Source organism: Manacus vitellinus, unplaced genomic scaffold (assembly GCF_001715985.3).
Source record: "Manacus vitellinus isolate BGI_N305 unplaced genomic scaffold, ASM171598v3 scaffold_20_pilon, whole genome shotgun sequence".
Taxonomy (NCBI): domain Eukaryota; kingdom Metazoa; phylum Chordata; class Aves; order Passeriformes; family Pipridae; genus Manacus; species Manacus vitellinus.
Genome location: NW_021939471.1, coordinates 14,097,531 through 14,114,572, shown reverse-complemented (window position 1 = coordinate 14,114,572; position 17,042 = coordinate 14,097,531). Strand labels below are relative to the sequence as shown.

The 17,042-nt window shown below is 43.1% G+C and overlaps 1 protein-coding gene across 2 annotated transcripts; it reads right to left on the bottom strand.

Moving 5' to 3' along the window:
- Nucleotides 1-2,586: 2,586 nt before the first annotated feature.
- CHRNA1 (cholinergic receptor nicotinic alpha 1 subunit) lies at nucleotides 2,587-11,849 on the bottom strand. 2 transcript variants are annotated; one of them, XM_018071673.2, is made up of 9 exons: nucleotides 11,730-11,849; nucleotides 9,715-9,860; nucleotides 9,507-9,551; nucleotides 8,959-9,068; nucleotides 8,521-8,716; nucleotides 7,681-7,918; nucleotides 6,328-6,551; nucleotides 4,788-5,027; nucleotides 2,587-2,856 (listed from the first exon to the last, which is right to left on the bottom strand). In XM_018071673.2, the coding sequence occupies exons 1-9, from the start codon at nucleotides 11,788-11,790 to the stop codon at nucleotides 2,725-2,727; spliced, it is 1,392 nt and encodes a 463-aa protein (XP_017927162.1). In that variant the 5' UTR covers nucleotides 11,791-11,849; the 3' UTR covers nucleotides 2,587-2,724. The 2 variants fall into 2 exon arrangements, with proteins under 2 accessions (XP_017927162.1, XP_008929292.2); XM_008931044.2 differs by having other exon boundaries at nucleotides 11,726-11,830.
- Between the last annotated feature and the right edge of the window lie 5,193 nt (nucleotides 11,850-17,042).

The window sequence follows — 17,042 nt, the reverse complement described above, 5'->3', positions numbered from 1 at the left end:
ACCCGGTACAAGATAATGGACTTTAAAAACTCAACCCCCTCGGAAGGGTCAGGTGTCTTGAAGAGCAAAGTGCCAAAGGGGAAAGAGATTTGAGGGTGACTGCATCTCTGAGAGCTGCATATCCATGACACAGTAGAGAGAAGCTGAGGGTCAGCTAAAGGGATGGGAAGGGGAAAGTTAACTGTCACATGGATTAAAAATTGGAAAGAGAATCAGACTGAAAAAGATGGAGATGTTCCAGGGAGCTATTCCATTAAGGACATAAATAGGGTGTTATCAACAAGTTCAAATTAAACAAAAGCAGCTTTAGTAGCAAGAAGATGGCAGTGAAAAGAGAGACTAGTTAACTGCTTAGGGTACTATCACTATAAAAGCAACACCTTCTCACCCAGAGGCCACTGGTCTACCTTCATTTAAATGAGATCTGCTTACTTCAGCACCATGGTGTTTGCATGTCATTACTTTTTATATTTGCTAGAAAAATTTAACAATGAGTGTGTGAGGCCTGCTTCTTGTTTTGCACATCATGAGAATTGTTAGTTAAAGCTCAGAGCTGAAATGTGCCTGTTTAAGGAATGAGGCAACAGAGATGCCTGTGTGGGTTGCATGAGTATTACCAGGGTCATCTCTCCCTGGGGCTGCTGGTTCTACCTATGTAGGAGAGAGGAGAGTTTAGTGCAGGGAGAGACCACAGTAAATGAGAAATCATTAGACAACATACACTTATGCATTGACAGCAAATTATCTGTGACCGTAACAGAACATTTAAAACATCCAAAGCTACTATTTTAGTAGTAGTTGAGAAGAAATAGTCTGCATGTAGATAAGGGTACTCTTTCAGTAGATGGATACTCATAACAGAGGATGCTAGTGGTGAGCAAGTGGTTTGCAAGAGAAACGTATCACAAAGATGATTTAGGAACAAAATAGAGGCTGGTACAGTCTGAGTATTCAAAGCAAAGCAAAAACAAAAAAAAAAAAGAAAAAGAAAAAGCGTGCTTATTGATGCTTGGAGAACCTTCTGTTTGGAGAGTCAGAGTACAATGCCCAGAATCTGCAACCTAAGAAGAGAAGTTATTAACATTTATTTTTGCCTGGTGTCACATCTTTTGAGACACAAGTAGTTCATCAAGACTCAGAGTGATAGGAAGGCAGATTTGCTACGCCTATAAGACAAATCAAGCCATCACAAATGAAAATTTTTGAATAAATAATTTCAAAACTTTTTCTGAGGAAGTGGAAGGAAAACACTGGTAGATAACTGTGTATGAAGAGAGCTGGAGAAGCAAGCAGGCAGGTACAAGTGTGCATGCATGCATCCTGGCACACACATAAGGGGAATCGGGAGGCCAAGACCCAGATCTGACTTGGGGAAGCTGAATAAAGATACTGTGGATGCTCACCATGAATCTTATTACTTGATGCTTATTTTTAATGCTAAGATTCAACCACATGCTGCTCTAAGAGGATTGTTCTGTCAATTTTAGTGCCACTCACAGGCTCCCAAATTAAATTCCAGGTACCATTGTGCTGCAGCTTAGCTCATCATGAGCAGGGACCTACGTGACTCCCCACGAGGGCTGAAAGCTGGGAAGTCACACTGAAGATAACCCGAGCTGCAGCAAACACTCCCTCTGTCAGCAGAGGTTTCACCCAGCATACATCTTCGGCAATCGTTTACAGGGTTAATGATCATCCAGGGAGGCAAAGATTACCATCCTTTAAACCAGAAGAGCTGAGCAGAGTGCTACAAGTGATCAATTGCCTCAGACAAACTGTTTTCTTAGGACTGCATCTCTCCAAAATATTTTCCAGCAAACACTACGCAATGATGGGAGTGTTGCACAAGTGCCTAATTTTCCCTACAGTGTTTCAAATGCCTGTTCTCTGCAGGCATGACACATTCCTGTAGAGTATTAATATAATACAAATTAATTTATTAAACTCACAGCAAATTATTTACAGCTGTTAGCAAAGTAGTCCTCTTGGCTTGGACAACCAGCTGGGAATGATGAGTAACTTGTCGCAGTTGCCCCACCTCTCTTTATTTATTTTTGAGGAAAATAGGCAGCACTGCTAGTATTGCCACACCGTAGTATTGAAATACACAGAGGCTTCTTGCTTACTAACCCCAGCCGTCTTTGGCCAAAAGCAGCACTACTTTGCTTTAGCCACCAGAGTGAGCTGCTGCTCAACTTTTGAATAAAGTTTGGGTAATTATTTGTGTTGCTCGGAAGAAGTGTCCTGTCATTTTTGTCGTATATAAGTACAGCTAAGATCCACACCTTCCCGTAGTGTTATGAGAGGAGTAATTTGTGACCCTGCCAACACAAAAGCCACAGAGCAGATAATGAAACCAGCTTGAATGCTAAAGTTGGATACAGATTTACAGCTCAGCTAAAGCTTATTACACTGCTATTGACTTCACTGGAACTGTATCTGTTGCTTACAAAGTCAGACAGTCTTATTAATACATTAACATTTTTAATAAATGGTAAAATGGATCAAAACCTGGCTGACAGCCATTCGAGTTTACCAGTGATATAAGTGTTTCTTTTTGGCAATGAAATACCACTGAGCAGCAGCTCAAAAGTGCTAAGTATGGAGCCTTACGTTTTATTGTCCCTGCTCTTTCCCAGCAGTGAAACTTACAGAGTCTGCCCAGATTTTGATAGTTATGATGCTTTCAGATGTTCAGAGTAACAAATAGTTTCCAGCTCACATTCATCCTTGCTGATTTAATTCAATAAGTCGACCAGCAAATACAGCTAATGTTCCTATAAAACAAACCAGCATAAATATGCCAAGGAGAAGATGATCAAGCACCATCGCAACAAACTTCCATTCTTCTGCAGCCTGGGAAAGAAACAAAGGAGATGGTAAAACCTCTGCAGAGCCATGTTTATTATGGGCATTCTTTTAATGTGCTGTCTTGAACAATGGTAAGGCTCTTCTATAAGTTCCATTATTGTTATGCAAAAAATACTCATTTTCTTCTCAAAAGCAGGTCAGTGGTTAAGAAAGCCTAAGCAACCTAGAAATAGAAGTTTCAACACTAAACTGACCAGAAACCCTGGCAATTTGCTGACCAATTAAATTTTAAAAAATGTTAAGAAGCTTAATTTTTAGGCCAATGGTTGCTTCTGAAACAGAGTTTAAACTGTTGAAAGCAAAAACTTTATTTTGACCCAACTGACTTCGGTTTTTCCACTGTGTTTTCCTTCTTGTGGGATATCTAGGCAATTTCCATTAATTTAACTCTAATCCCTGCTTTCCATGCCTAGTATATACTCTAAGGTCTTGTAAAACCTTCTTGGTAGCTCCCTTAGTCTTTTTTCCAGTTGTGGCACACTGTGAACCACTTGCTCTGTGACAGCCTTTTCACTGCATGCCTTTGCTGGGAACCCAGAATGGTAAGGCTGAGCAGAGTGTGAGGCATGAAGTACAGCAGGGCTCAGGATTTCCACCCTGTAACTCTGCTTTAAGCAGTGACACGTGCTGGCCTAAAGCACCTTCTACTTTTGCCTTGGTTGTCCCACAAGTAGAAGAGGCTGTTGTAATTATCTAGAGGATACTGATGATGAGTACTGGCTTGAGGTGGTTCATAAGTGAATACAATGAAGCAACAGCCTTCAGAAGCCATAGCTTTCAGTTCATTTGGGGAACTTGACTTTTGAAACCCCCTGGAAGTGATATCAGCACAAGCAGCTGGGCTCCACTTCCAAAGGGGGCACTTGCTGGTAACCTGAAGATCCTCCTTGTAAGCCTAGGAGAAAGTGAAGTCCAGGGATGCTGAAGTCACGCCAGCCCTGCTGAGAATAACACTTTATCTGCAGAGGGGCATAGGAGTCATGGGGAACATGAGACTACAGCCAGAGTCATTCCACATGCTCCAGGAATTTGGTTACAGGAACAAACACCGTGGTGTAAATCCTGTCCATGGGAAGGAAGTGCCTCCTTTTCAACAGCATGGGCCAAATTATTTTCTCAGAGAACTCTCCCTGTCTTCAGGCTAGCCTGCAGCCCAACAGGAAAGGACTGACTGTTTAGAAGGGTGAAGTACCAAGACTGAATTACTTCTGCAAAAGCTGTGTGAGCTGTGAAAACTGAAATAAATGACGGGTTAATTGTGTCAAATGTGCTAGAAGGAGGCAGAACTAGATTTTCCTGGGGAACACTGCCATGTGTGACTCTATATGCTTTTATCCTTCCTTTGGCTTGCAATGTGGAAAAAGTCAGTAATCAGAGTAGCTCATGACGTGCTTCATTTGGAGAGACTACTTGTAACAGTCAGGAATAAAACAAAACCTTTTCAAAATTGGAATTATCATTTTTAAGTTACATTTAACACTTCTCAGATAAAACTGCTAGTCTTTTGGAGTTTGGCTTGCTTCCTGTTTTTTCAAAAGCAATAGGATCTTGCTTACCGCAGAGGGAAGATGCCCGAGTGGGAGACGGGAGGAATGTGTTTTGGAACTTGCTTACAGTTCTTGAAATTGCTTTCCCGCTCACAGACACTCCATGTCTACGGCTTCACATACCACATTTAGAAAACCTTAGTACTGACACTTTTTTTCCTTTCTCTTATTTTGGGGGGCCAATATTCAATTACCATCTGTGACAATTATCTGTCTCTCCTTTTTGACTGTATCAAGGGGAGAAGACTGTCCACTGCTAAAGCCAAATCAGGGCTTGGAGTGTTTTCGTAAGGCAGGGATATTTTGCCAAAAAAGTAAAATGTAGCAATTTGAAAGCTAGAAATGAATCATGCACAAAAAATGCCTTACATTACTGGCTTCTTGGTCCGATTTCATCGTTTCCGCAATGTATTTGATTCCCTCTATAGCATTTTTCACATCTGGATTTTTGGTAAGCGGGGAGTAGAAGTTGACAGGCACAGAGCCTGACTTCCCGGAAATGTCAGAAATATCAATATCTTCTGCAAAAATATTTCTGTCTTGTTTATCCCTGGATGGTCGTTTCATTGTAGAGAAAAACATGACGTTTGGGATTGTGTCAATAAAGATCTGAAAACAAAGAGGGAAGATGACAGTTTCTGGTCTGTGGGGCTGTGTTACAGATGCAGCTGTGTGCTGAACAAAGACAAGTCTCTCTGCTTCCAGATCGCTTCCCGTGCTGGATCTGCTACAGATTCCCTCTCGGAGTATGTCACAGCCCACGCCTCAGTTTCACTGGGGCTTTTGTCAGCCTCCTGTCCTGGGGCAGAGGGAGTCACCCGCAGGCCTGCCACACCATTTCTTTAAAACATTTCCCCCTGCCATACACCCAACATCCACACATGAAGTGGGAAGCAATGCTCTGGAACAGACCCTCAGCTAGCATGAGCTGGCAGAGCTTTGTTCATCTCATCTAATTTGAAACATATTACTTACAAATCTGACTTGAAGAATAGACTACAAAGAACCTCTTTTGGCTACTTACATTTGACTTTCCTATTACAAATGTTTGATATACATGCATATAAGGCTTACAATAAATTCCTTTGGAGTGACAGAGGCTTGCTGCCAGAGCAATGTTAAGCACATACTCTGTTTGCCTGTTGAAATTTCACTTCTGCAGGGATTATAAGACTGCAAAAGGATCTTATATAAGCTGTAGCCTTATATAATTAGAGATACACAGAACAATCTCCTTCCATTTCATGGTTTAGTATGAACACAGGCAAACTTCAGAGTGGCAAGAATTACTGAATGGATCAGACAATTTTTGGTACTGTTTCCCTGGAAAAGAACTTGTAATGACAGACAACCAATTTTTTCTGCATCTCGTGGTTACCATTTAGACTCCTGTGCAAGGATGTCCTCTCTTCCCAAGGGCTGCAGAGCAGCTGTATACTGGAAAAGTACAGAGAAGATTGTTTAGCTTTTGCTAAACTGTCTTTTGCGAAACAGGATGCTGAACTCAGGTATTCCTAATGGCCTTTGTGCTCTACACTCACACAGGCCAGGGACTTGGCCACTGGCAGGCAGCAGTGTCTTGCAGTCAGATGGAGAATTAGACCAGGAAATGTAATATGAGTCCAGATGGACATTTTCTTTTCCCTGTACCTTCAGCTGCCCATGTTTTGTCTTATCTGTTCCCTGCAAGACTCTACCCCAGGGGACAATTGTGTTACTTACAGGAGCACTTTAGTAGTCTTGCTGACTTTATGCACAGCTAAGTAGTAAACACCAGCTCTTGTGCCTAGAGACATTTAACATGATGCATTTACTTCCCCAATTCTTGTTGACTTTTATTAGAAAGCCTGCCAATAATATATGGAGCGTTCAGTGGGAACCAGCAAACATGCAAAGCCATAGAGCTCACCTTCCTGACCCAGTGTGGCATGGTGTGAGTGCTTGGGGAGCGGTGGTGGGTGTTGATGACAATGACCGTGATGATGATTGAAGCGATGACAAACACCATTGTAAACAACATGTATTTGCCTATCAGAGGCACTGCACTGGAGGTGGAAGGGATCAACTCCACAATGACCAGAAGGAACACAGTCAAAGACAGCAGGACGGAGATGCTGAGAGTCATTTTCTCACCTGCCACGAAAACAAAACAAACAAACAAAAAAGATAATACCTTTAGTGCTCCTATCATCTGGTACAGAAAGTATTTATTTAAGATCCAGGATGTGGATGATAGCTGTTCACAAAAATACAGGTGTGCATTTGGAGTGCTATGGTCTCTGCTGGCATCCAAAACGGTAACTAGGCTGGACAAACCTCAGAGCCTAACAGAGCATCAACTCCAGCACAAAGGTGGGAATTACCAGGTAGGGCTGGGCTGAAGTGTGGGTGAGAGATATGGAAAGTTTACTTGCCAAGAGCATTTCATTACTTGCCAGGGCTGTGTATTTCCAACAATGCAGTATATGCACCTAATTAGCACTTGCTCCACAGCCTCCTGGGAGTTTGCTTGCATTACTCTCTGGCTCTGGGCTGAGAGAGCAGACAAAAAATCACATATGACACCAGAGGTCAGTTGCTATTTGAGATCTCCCAGTATGTATGTAGGGTGTCAAAAATGAACCATAAAACATTATTCACACATTTTTTTATCCAGTTCAACTTTCTAGAAAGTATTCCACTGAAGAAAAAAAAATCAATTATTTCATAAGAAGGGACTTACTAAAATCAAGCACTGTGAAAAGCTGACAAAAGGTAAAAGGAATGAAGCAGAGGAAATGGTTGCAGGGAGCACAAGCTGCTCAGCAGTGACAAAGGAGGCCAGAATAGGCCAGGATTACTCTCTGTGTCAGACAAGGTAATGTGTGTGAGAAGATAACAAGCTCTCTGCTCTAACACGATGCAGAAGGGCCTCAGTCACCCTTGTGTGCTCACTTACTGCATGATGTACTAACACCCTGACTACCTATCTATGACAAAATATAAAAATTAACCAGCTAAATCTTTGGTTTTCAGAAGTTTACTGGATAGTTAATCAGCAATTTCTGTGAGAAAGCACCTCAAATTATTTCTATGAATAGTTTCAGCTTTTGGCACTTATCCTTTCTTTGCAGAATATTTAGAGCCATTACTTTCAGTGGAAATGTCCAGTTTTTGTGTGCACTAGCCTTGAGGTTGGCTAGTGATTTCAAATACTATGAATTTCTCAGGAATTTGTTAGAAGAGCAATTTCTATGGCAGTAGAATGAATAAATGTACGTACCTGAATCTGTGGGTAGGTAAAAAACTAACCCTGTTAAAAAGGAGAAGAGCAGGCAGGGGATGATGACGTTCACGATGAAGTAGAGAGGCAGGCGTTGCATGAGGAAGTGGTAGGTGATGTCCAGGTAAGGGGTATCAGGACAGCAAGCATAGTAAACCCAGTGCTTCCAGCCACGGTAATCCTTCATCACCCACTCCCCGCTCTCCATGAAATTACTCAGATCTGGACGATCACTCTCCTGGCAGCAAAATCCCAAACAAATTCTTAATACCAGATGTTCTGAATCAAATCAAAACTTGGCACATTTGGCTCAGGAACAGGATTCCAAATAACTCAGGCACTTCATGATTTTTTGTGAGCAAACCACTCTTGTCTGTGTTATTTTGCCTTAGAATATCAGCCTCTACACAGCATTCAAGTCAATATTTTACAGTTAAGGACAGTAGACTGAATAAGTATTACAAATAGGAGGTGTACCTCAGGGGCCAGGGAAAGAGTCCTTGGCAATGGAAAGTCATGAGTGGAGAAAATGCAGCCCCCAAAAAACCCAAGGAAACAAACAGAGGCAGGACAGGCAGCACCATAAGGAGCAGTGTGAAGCTGATGGAGGATAGACAGGTAGGAGACTGTTAGGGCCCAGGAATTATACGTGTGCAGAATTTTAGAAGCCAAACCAGGAAATACTGTCCTGGATATACAAAAAGGGCTTTTCTATTTTACAGGTAGTGCCTGCTTGTTTTTCCAGTCAAAATGAGATCATATTCCATTTTAAATCTGAGATTTCCCTAAAAACATACTCAGGTCTTTACTGCTTTTCCCAATTACAAACTCCTTGCTTACCGGGTTAATAACAACCATTGTGCCATCATATGTCCAAGTTCCCAACTTCATACTGCAGTTCTGCTCGTCAAATGGGAAGTGTGTGACTATAATTTCACAGTAACTCTTAAAAATAGCTGGTGGTGTCCAGGTGATCAGACCTGTGTGCTCCAGAAGGACTTTGGTGTATTTTACTATGGCAAAATCACCATCTGCGCTGCAAAAGGAACAAGGACATTAACAGCAATATGGGCAGCATAACTGACATGGTCACAAAAGGATTTCTGCCTGTGGGTCAGCTCGTCCCCCAGTGCCATTGCCCCTTCTCCTGGAGAAGCTTGCTCTGAGGAATACTACCCACTGGATCAGATGTTATGGGAAAACTGCCCCACCAAAGTGGGGCCATGGGGCAGAGCTCCCCCTCCCACCCTCCTTCCCCAGGCAGCTGGCACTCCTTACTTGTTGTAAAGAACAAGGTCTGGCCGCCAGATATCATCCGAAGGGATGCGGATTTTTTTCACGCCACCATAGTCGTCTGGATTCCACTTGAGGTTGACATCTATCCATTGCTAAAGAGGGAAGATTTCAGTCCCTGAAAACCTCTTCTAGCACTTCTGGGGGTAGTTTTAGTACTTCCTAGAAACAACACCTCCCTTGCTTCAGGATATGCAGGTAAGCATAAATATGTGGGAGTGGGACCCCCAGCACATTTTTTCATTAACTTAAATTTTGGTTTAAGAAACTTATTAAAAAAACCCAAAAAGTAAATAATACAAAAGATAAATATATTAGAAGTCTACTATTTGAAATACAGTGCAAAACGTTTTTCTTAAGACTCTTAGTGTCTAGAGCATTTTATTATTGAGACCCTAGAAAGAAGAAATGCTTTGCTAGCTGACCCCACCTGTCCAAATTGCCCCTGAAAGTATGGCAGAGTAATTAATTCCCAGCTGTGTCCAGTGTGTTTATTTGAATTAGGTGAAATGGTTGAGAATATTTAGAGTTACCTGTTTCAGGCGTACATTGGTTGTCACAATCTGATTTACTTCATCCTTAAAAAAAAAGAAAGAAAAGAAGGAAGAAAATAAAAAAAAAAAGAAGGCAGTAACAGCAAACAGAATTAAAGGAGAAAAATTGTTTCCTTAGAAAGAAAACCCACTTTGGCACTGTCACATAAGCCAGCTGATCAACATGTACCACACATTCATACCGTACCACGCTAATCAGCTGGATGAGCTGCAGCCCGACGGTGACGACGACGGCGTCCCGATGGTCCTCCACTGGGCGCACCACCTTGTTGTAGTCCCTGAACAAGTCCTCAACAAGGCGAGTCTCGTGTTCGTAGCACAGGGTCAGCCCAGCTGCAGAACAGCAGGGGTGGCACCAGTGAGACGGGGCAGGGAACAGGCTACAGCACCGTCAGACTGAGGTGGGCATGAAGGAAATACTGACAACACCAAGCTGCTGCTGGGGGGGACTCCTCATTTCAGACATGCACTATGTGCACTGCAAATGCCATCAGTGGGGGTAACTGCCTATCTGATTTGGGTACAGCTTAGGGGTTGGAGGCAACAACAGCCTCCAACCAGGAGATGAACAAAACCAAATAGCCAGGATTGTGGACATCAGACTGAGCATTAGAAATCTCCTCCAGGATTTTCCAGCCTGCAACTGTGCTAACATGCAATAATTGTGGACAGTTAAGCAGAGAGAATACACAATATCAGGGACTTCTAATGTTGGCTTCTCCACCTTCAATTCCACAGACTTGCCTGTGACAGTAACATTAAAGGAGAGGGCCAGCACATCAGTCATTGAGATGAAATCACCACCCAGACTCCTTGCATCTGCAATCTGAGCAGAACAAGAGCTCCTCTCCCTGATGGGAGTTGCTCAGGTTGTGCAGGTAGTGAGAGAAGAAAAACCATTCACTATGTGGGCTCTATTTCTTTCTCCTCACGGGAGGTCTCAACCTGTCTGTAGACAGCTCTGCCCACAGGCTGCTCAGTGTGACTTGGCAGTGCTGTGTCAAAGAGCCCTTGTAAGAAAAACGTCACAAGTGAAAATGGCAGGGAGCAGTTCTGTTCCAGTGGAACCCTCATAGTATCTGTGCATGGCATTGCCCTCCCAAGGAGCAAGGGCACAGAAAAACAGACGGACCCCATTTTGAGAGACCCTGTGGCAGAACACGCAGGTACATGATGTGCTCAGCTTGTGGCTGCTTCACTGTTACAGGGGAGTAAAGCAAAGGGAAGAGCTGCTTGGGGATGTTTTTGTATGTATCCCCTCCTAAACGTAGTGAGAGGGAACAGAACAGTTGATCCTTGCTGCAAGCATTTCTGGCAGATCCCACCCTTGCCTCCCCCTCTCAGTTGAATCCTGGACCATTGAAGTCAATAAGAATTTTAGTGCTGACTCCAACCTAAGCCAAGATTTCCCCTTGTTTCCTAACTGACTTTTCATCAGCTTTTATATAGCTGAGATTTCCAAGGATTCTGTCTTGGCCTGGTCCTGCTATGAGATTATATTAAAATACTTGGATGCCAATGAGAAAAACCTGTCACAGACAGGCACTGCTTTTTCCCCCGCCAGAAAGGCTGGGCTATGGTGGTGGGAGTCATCTTTCAATTTTTAAGTTATGATCACAACATCACATCTAATTCAAACTCTTTGCTATGCTTCATTAATCCGATTAAAATTGCCCCCTTCTGGTGTGCCTTGGTAGGAATTTAGTATACTGCTTGAATTCAGTAAAAAATTTTTAGGATCACAAAATAGTTATTCTTTTAAAGGACAGTTTAAAAAGAATTATCTTGGTACAACACATGCAGCTGCAAATCAATTCGACCTCTTTATCAGTCATTCCACAACATAATGAAATTTCTTGTAAAAACTTTTTATATTCCAAGCTGTGCTAAATAGATCCTTTCATATATTTTGAAATACATGTAGCACTAGGGTAGATGGGAGCAATTAAATGCAAAACCAGAAAAACAATTAAACCTAGAATCTCAAGTCAAAATATCTGGTGCCTGAAATTAGAAATATCTGAACTGCTAATGCACTCCAAAGCTCTCCTTTAAATTATTTGGTGTGTTCATAAAACTTTATCAGTAGGACAGGCTGCTCCCAGAACACATATTCACTCATTCTGACGTATATGCAAAGCCCTGGTCCCACACATTCAGGAAGGAGATGACCCCTTTCAAGGTTGGAACACCTTTACCTGCAGAGATAAGGAGGAGTATGTGATGGACCTTCATCATCCCAGCTCCCTCTTGCTGCAGTCATACAGATGAAGGCACGCACAAAGCACCTTTAAGGTCTGTTCAGAGGAGGGCTGTGCTGCCTCCTGCCAGGGTGCTGCCAAAATATAACTACCAGAGTATTGATTTACAGCACCTGTTTTGGGAATGACAGCTGAGGGCCCCTGCACCACCGGGTTGGAAATGGGAGCACAGTGTGTTTCACCAGACAAATATCTTCTGCAGTTTACAAAGGTCATTTTTTCTAAGTGGCAATGTGATCTGTGACTTAATAAACAAATAAATCCACAAATGAAGCTAAGGAAGAATTATCTGTAAGTAACTGAACATCTCAGTGAGATCTCAGAAACTTTCTGAGCTGAAGACCCAAAGTTGTGTGTCACCCTTTTGAATAGAGCAACTTGCCAGATTTAGGATTTTGTTTCTCTGAGAGAAAACAGATCACAGTCATTTATTTCTGATACACCCTCAACAGCATATAGACGACATGCTGGGTTGAGGCTGCTCACTTGGCCTTACAGACAGATGGGAAATCTTCAAAGAAGTGAACAAATACATTGAAGAGAGATCCATCTCCTTGAATCTACTGGAATTTTCAGAAGGTACCCAGTGGAGTCCCCACCTTGAAAGCTGTTAACTAACCTTGTAACCTGAAGCAAGAGGGACACCCTCTCTCCCCATCCCACCATCCATGTACTTACTGAACTCATAAAGTCAAATGGTAGGAACACAGCTGGTGGTTTTGACAGCAGGCAGATCCAGTGGATTCCTGTAGGGTATTCAAGTGCTTGCTCTTTATTGCCATAAATCACCTGGAAAAGCAGTGAAAAGCAGTGTGTTTGGTAATAACAATCAGTTATTCAGGCTAACAAAAAAAAATAAGAAACTATGAAGAATTGTCTGTCTATCTATCTATCTATCTCATATATATATGACTGTCTACTCTGAGCTCACCAATATCACTCAGGAACAAAATCTTGAGAGAGATAGTCTTGTGAAGTGTCCAGCAGTTCCTAGGAAAGAAGATGAAGCAAATAGGAATGATGCTGAAAATCCATGATGACCTGAGTGTTCTTTGGAGTTCCAGTCCTCTGGTTTTAAAAGACTTGGAAAAGGCCCGGGAGAAAGTGACAACATCCACAGTACAAACTGGCTTCTGTACCTGGAACAGATAGATAGTATGAACCAGCAGCCTGAAAGAGAAGCCAGAGAGAGCTTTAGTAGAGCCTATAAAATACCACATGGTCTGGAGAAGGCAGATTCGGATTCATTAGTTGTCCCCAGGCAAAAAAGTAGAGGGCATTAAGGGAAACTTAGAGTTGTCAGGCTTAACCAAGACTCTCCTTCACACAGCATGGCTGCAGTGGAGCGTGGTGCCACAGGAGTGTCTGGTTGTCAGAGGTTTGTCTGTATTCAGAAAAAATAGTTTGATAAATTAATTTCAAACTATTAAGTACACCCCCCAGTCCTTCTAAGAAGTCTGTCACAGAAGTCCCAGAATCACAAGTCCAAGGTGGCTGCAGCAGTGTCCTGGGGATATACTGTCTAATGCTTATGCTGTTCTTGTATTTTCCCTAGGCACCTATCATGTAAAGACAGGACATGGCACTGGATCATCTGCCACAACCACTCTTACACACTGTACCAAATTCCCTTTTCCAGAAAACATTGCCAGCAAAAACCTTTCTTAGTTTTGCCTCTGGGTGACACCAGATGCATTTGCTTTTTCTGCTGGGTAGCCTTTGTGCTGGCTGCCAGCTGGTTTGATGTTTCACACTGGATGCCTTTATTATTATTATTATTATTATTTTTAATCAGTCTCCCTCACCCACTCCCCTCCACTAAGTCAGCATTCAGCAGCCAGCATTTACATTTATCCTCCAGTAAAAACTCTCCATCTACATAACTCTGGCCTTCTTCCTAGCTAATTCCCTGACAGCAGCTCCCATTGTTGCACCTATCTTATTTCAAACCAGCGTCTGACTGCTTCCAGCCTTTATCCCAGGCCAGGCAGCTGCCTTGAATAGCAAAGATACAATTGCATGGAGGCATTGCTGGAATGCCGACCATGGCCCTCCGGATCCGTTCAGGGTCTCTCAAAGCATTCCTGCCCACCCCAGGCAGGGCTGGCAGGTTCACTTTGAAACAGATGAAGAAGAGTGTTACCACACTCTGGCAAATTATAGCTCTTGGGTTACATAAGTTTCTGTCCCCCTTCCCCTGAAAAGGTCTAGCTCTTGGAGTCAGCAGGGTGCAGAGTTTGTAGGGGTCCTAAAAAATCTGTGGCTTTAGCAAGGGTTATTTCTTGTGCAGCTGAGCTGAGCACTCCCAGTCTGAGAGTCAGGCACCTGAAAGAGGAAGAGGCAGGTATTTGGAGAAGGCCTTTAGGGAGCAGCAGCCTGGCTGCAAGGAATGTTCCCTGGCAGAGGCACAAGGCCTTTTCCCTCCCCAAAAAAATCAAGGCAACCTGACCTACTGTGGTTAAATATGGACAGAGAAGTGAATGCTGTTTGTTGTTAATGGGGGAATGTGACCCATATGACCGAGGTGAAAAAGCAAGGGGAGGGAACAAGCTACAACTGAGTGCCTGAATTTGATCCATCGCTAGGATGGGAAGTTTTTTTGCCTTCAGAGTATTCAGAGAATTTTTTGACAAATGTTTTACTCCCACACAACCCCCCCCCTTTTTATGTCTATCTTGACTCCATGCTTTCGGGCTTGTTTTTTTGAGCCCCCTCACCAGCTCTCAGACAAACCCACTACCCACCATGCTAACGGCAGACCAGCCTTGTTCAGATTGATTGGAAAGCAGTAGAACTCACTGCTTTCTGAATTTAGGGCATTGTTCCTTCCATCCATGTACAAGAAACAACTGCTGCAAGGCCGCTCCTGCCCAGAGGAAGTCGATCATGAACAAGTGCTCCTACAGGTAGGTCTCTTTGGCAGGGTGATATCGTACAGACACAGTGCAAGCGAACAGAATATCCTAATGCTTTTGACAGAGTGAGGAATACAAGATTTTTAACTGAAATTTTGGTCAAGGAATTGTATGCATAAAGACAATGCCCGATGGAAGAGAGCCAGTGCCAGGGGCTCCAACAGATACGTGGACGACACGGTCTGTGGGAGGGTGGGGGTGATGTGAAGCAAAAGTAAAAGCAGTAAAAGGAACAGAGAGAGATTAGATAGTACATCAGGGAAATTAAAGGAACAAAAGCTGAAAAATAGCACTGTTCATTTAGGGGAGTTAGCTTTCCAATGCAGTATATACCTTTTTTTAATACATTTTTGTATCAGAAAAACGGCACTGTTGGTGACAGTAAATTATGGCAGCACTGGACAAGAGAAGGCAGATGGTTAGACAAGTATCTGTGAGTTTGCCATGTGTTTGTTCCCAGACTGCCCCTGGTTACAGTCATCATGGCACACATTCCTTTCTGGAAGCCCTCGCAGGAGCCCGGCGGCTCGGCTCGATGGCCGCCAGATGGCAACAGCTGGCTGAGGGGATGAGCGGGCACAGGGTGGCCTTTGGGAGCGCCATCGCAAACAGTCCCCGGCAAGAGAAAACAGCGGGAGGACATAGTTTCTAGAAGAAATTCATTCGAGGAACTAGCGACAGTCTTGAGATGCTGAAGGACTGCACTGCCCGTTCATTCCAGTGACCATAAGAATATGCTGAGCATTAATATACACATCAGTAGGTACTGATAAATAGGATTAAATTCCTCAAATCAAGAAATTCAAAGTTGCAGTTTTCCATACCTAGACACACCTCCACCAACTCACAAATATGTTTTATCCCCATGGATATTTGTAGCAAATTTGGTTTCAGCATATATTTTGTTTGTTTCCTTTTACACCACCAAAAGAATTGAAAATACCAAAAACTTGCTCAAAAGCAGTGGTCTTAACCTGTGCAGTTACAGAGATTGCAAGTTACAGCATAGACACGGTGCACGCATCTAATCTGAAGGATGCTTCTGAAAAAAAAGAACTTGAGTCTGGAAAGAAAGAACAAGGAAGAGGTCTGCAGTCAGACAGAGAAACCACAATCACAAAAGACATAGTTACATCAGTTTCACAACTGCTAACTTATTGCAGGTGAGAAGAAACACTGCTCTCCATGCCAGCCCTCATGGTCATGCTTCTCAAACAAAAATGACACTGGCAACAGAGACTCATTTAACCATTTTGGGCAAGGCCGGTGCAGCAGTGAGAATGGAGACAAATAACTGTAAACACAATCAGGAGAGGTGACAGACACAAGCTGAGCAGTCACAAAATGTCCAAGGAATTGGTAAGCAGGCTAGAGTTTCACATGGCCTTTCTGTTATGGACACTCCAGGAAACCAGTCCTGGAGCTGAATAAAGTTGCTGAAAAGAGCAGTGGCATATTCAACCCCAGCTATCACCCCTGACACAATTGCTTCTAGGGCCCCAATCTGATTAAAAGGCTTGTCTCTGGGATCTTGGTGGGTCATACTGGAAAGCCAAACAAGACAACAAAAGAGGACAAGTCCATTAGCTGTGAGGTTTGCACTACCCTGCTCCACTGGTCCATCTCCTCTGGTAGACTTTCCTGCACAGCAGGACTCCTGAGATACTCTGCTTCTGTGGTCAGGAAAATCTCATTCATTCTCAGATGCAGGTAGGTGGCACCTATATTTATTAAAGGCTCTGCCCTTTTTCAGCAGCTCAAGCTGAAAAATGTACTTAGCCTGGCACAGATCATTACTGCTACCTGTTCCGAACTTCATCTGCAATCACCAGCCATGAATTCTCTCTGCAGATGCAGAAAACTCCACAAAGCACAAAAGTCTGGCAGCTGATAGTAAAACTAGGCAGAGAAGGTGGCCTGTATTGCAAAGTTGGGAACTAGGTGGTCACTGCCAGTCCTGACAGTGGAGACATCCAAGGCAGTGTTTAAATGACTGTTAGGCATCTGAGTGCTATGTTATCTTAGCAGTGTCTGCCTCTGGAGGTGGTATTATATCATCATATATTTTTTTGGGTGCACATTCTGATGCTATTTGTAAGTACATAGTGGAGTTACTACCAGCAGAGTAAGTGGAGCCTGGCATTGCCTGGCTTCTGGAAATGCATGTATCATATCCTTTCCCCATTTCATACAGTGGCTTTCATGAGTGGGACCACAGGCAGCATTTAGCCTGAAATATTTCTCTGGATGCTAACATTTATCTGCTCAAATACACCTGTCTGTTTCTAAAGGCAGATGATTCTCCATTGGAGTAACTGCAGGGCAGACAGTTCAAGTTT

Excerpts from the sequence above, each read along its gene's own strand:
- CHRNA1 (XM_018071673.2), bottom strand. The coding sequence starts at position 11,790 with ATGACTGCAGCAAGAGGGAGCTGGGATGATGAAGGTCCATCACATACT. Across the intron at positions 9,552-9,714 it reads TCATCCAGCTGATTAGCGTG|GATGAAGTAAATCAGATTGT; the intron begins GTACGGTATGAA and ends TTTTTTTTTAAG. Across the intron at positions 2,857-4,787 it reads CGGACCAAGAAGCCAGTAAT|GCTGCAGAAGAATGGAAGTT; the intron begins GTAAGGCATTTT and ends TTTCTTTCCCAG.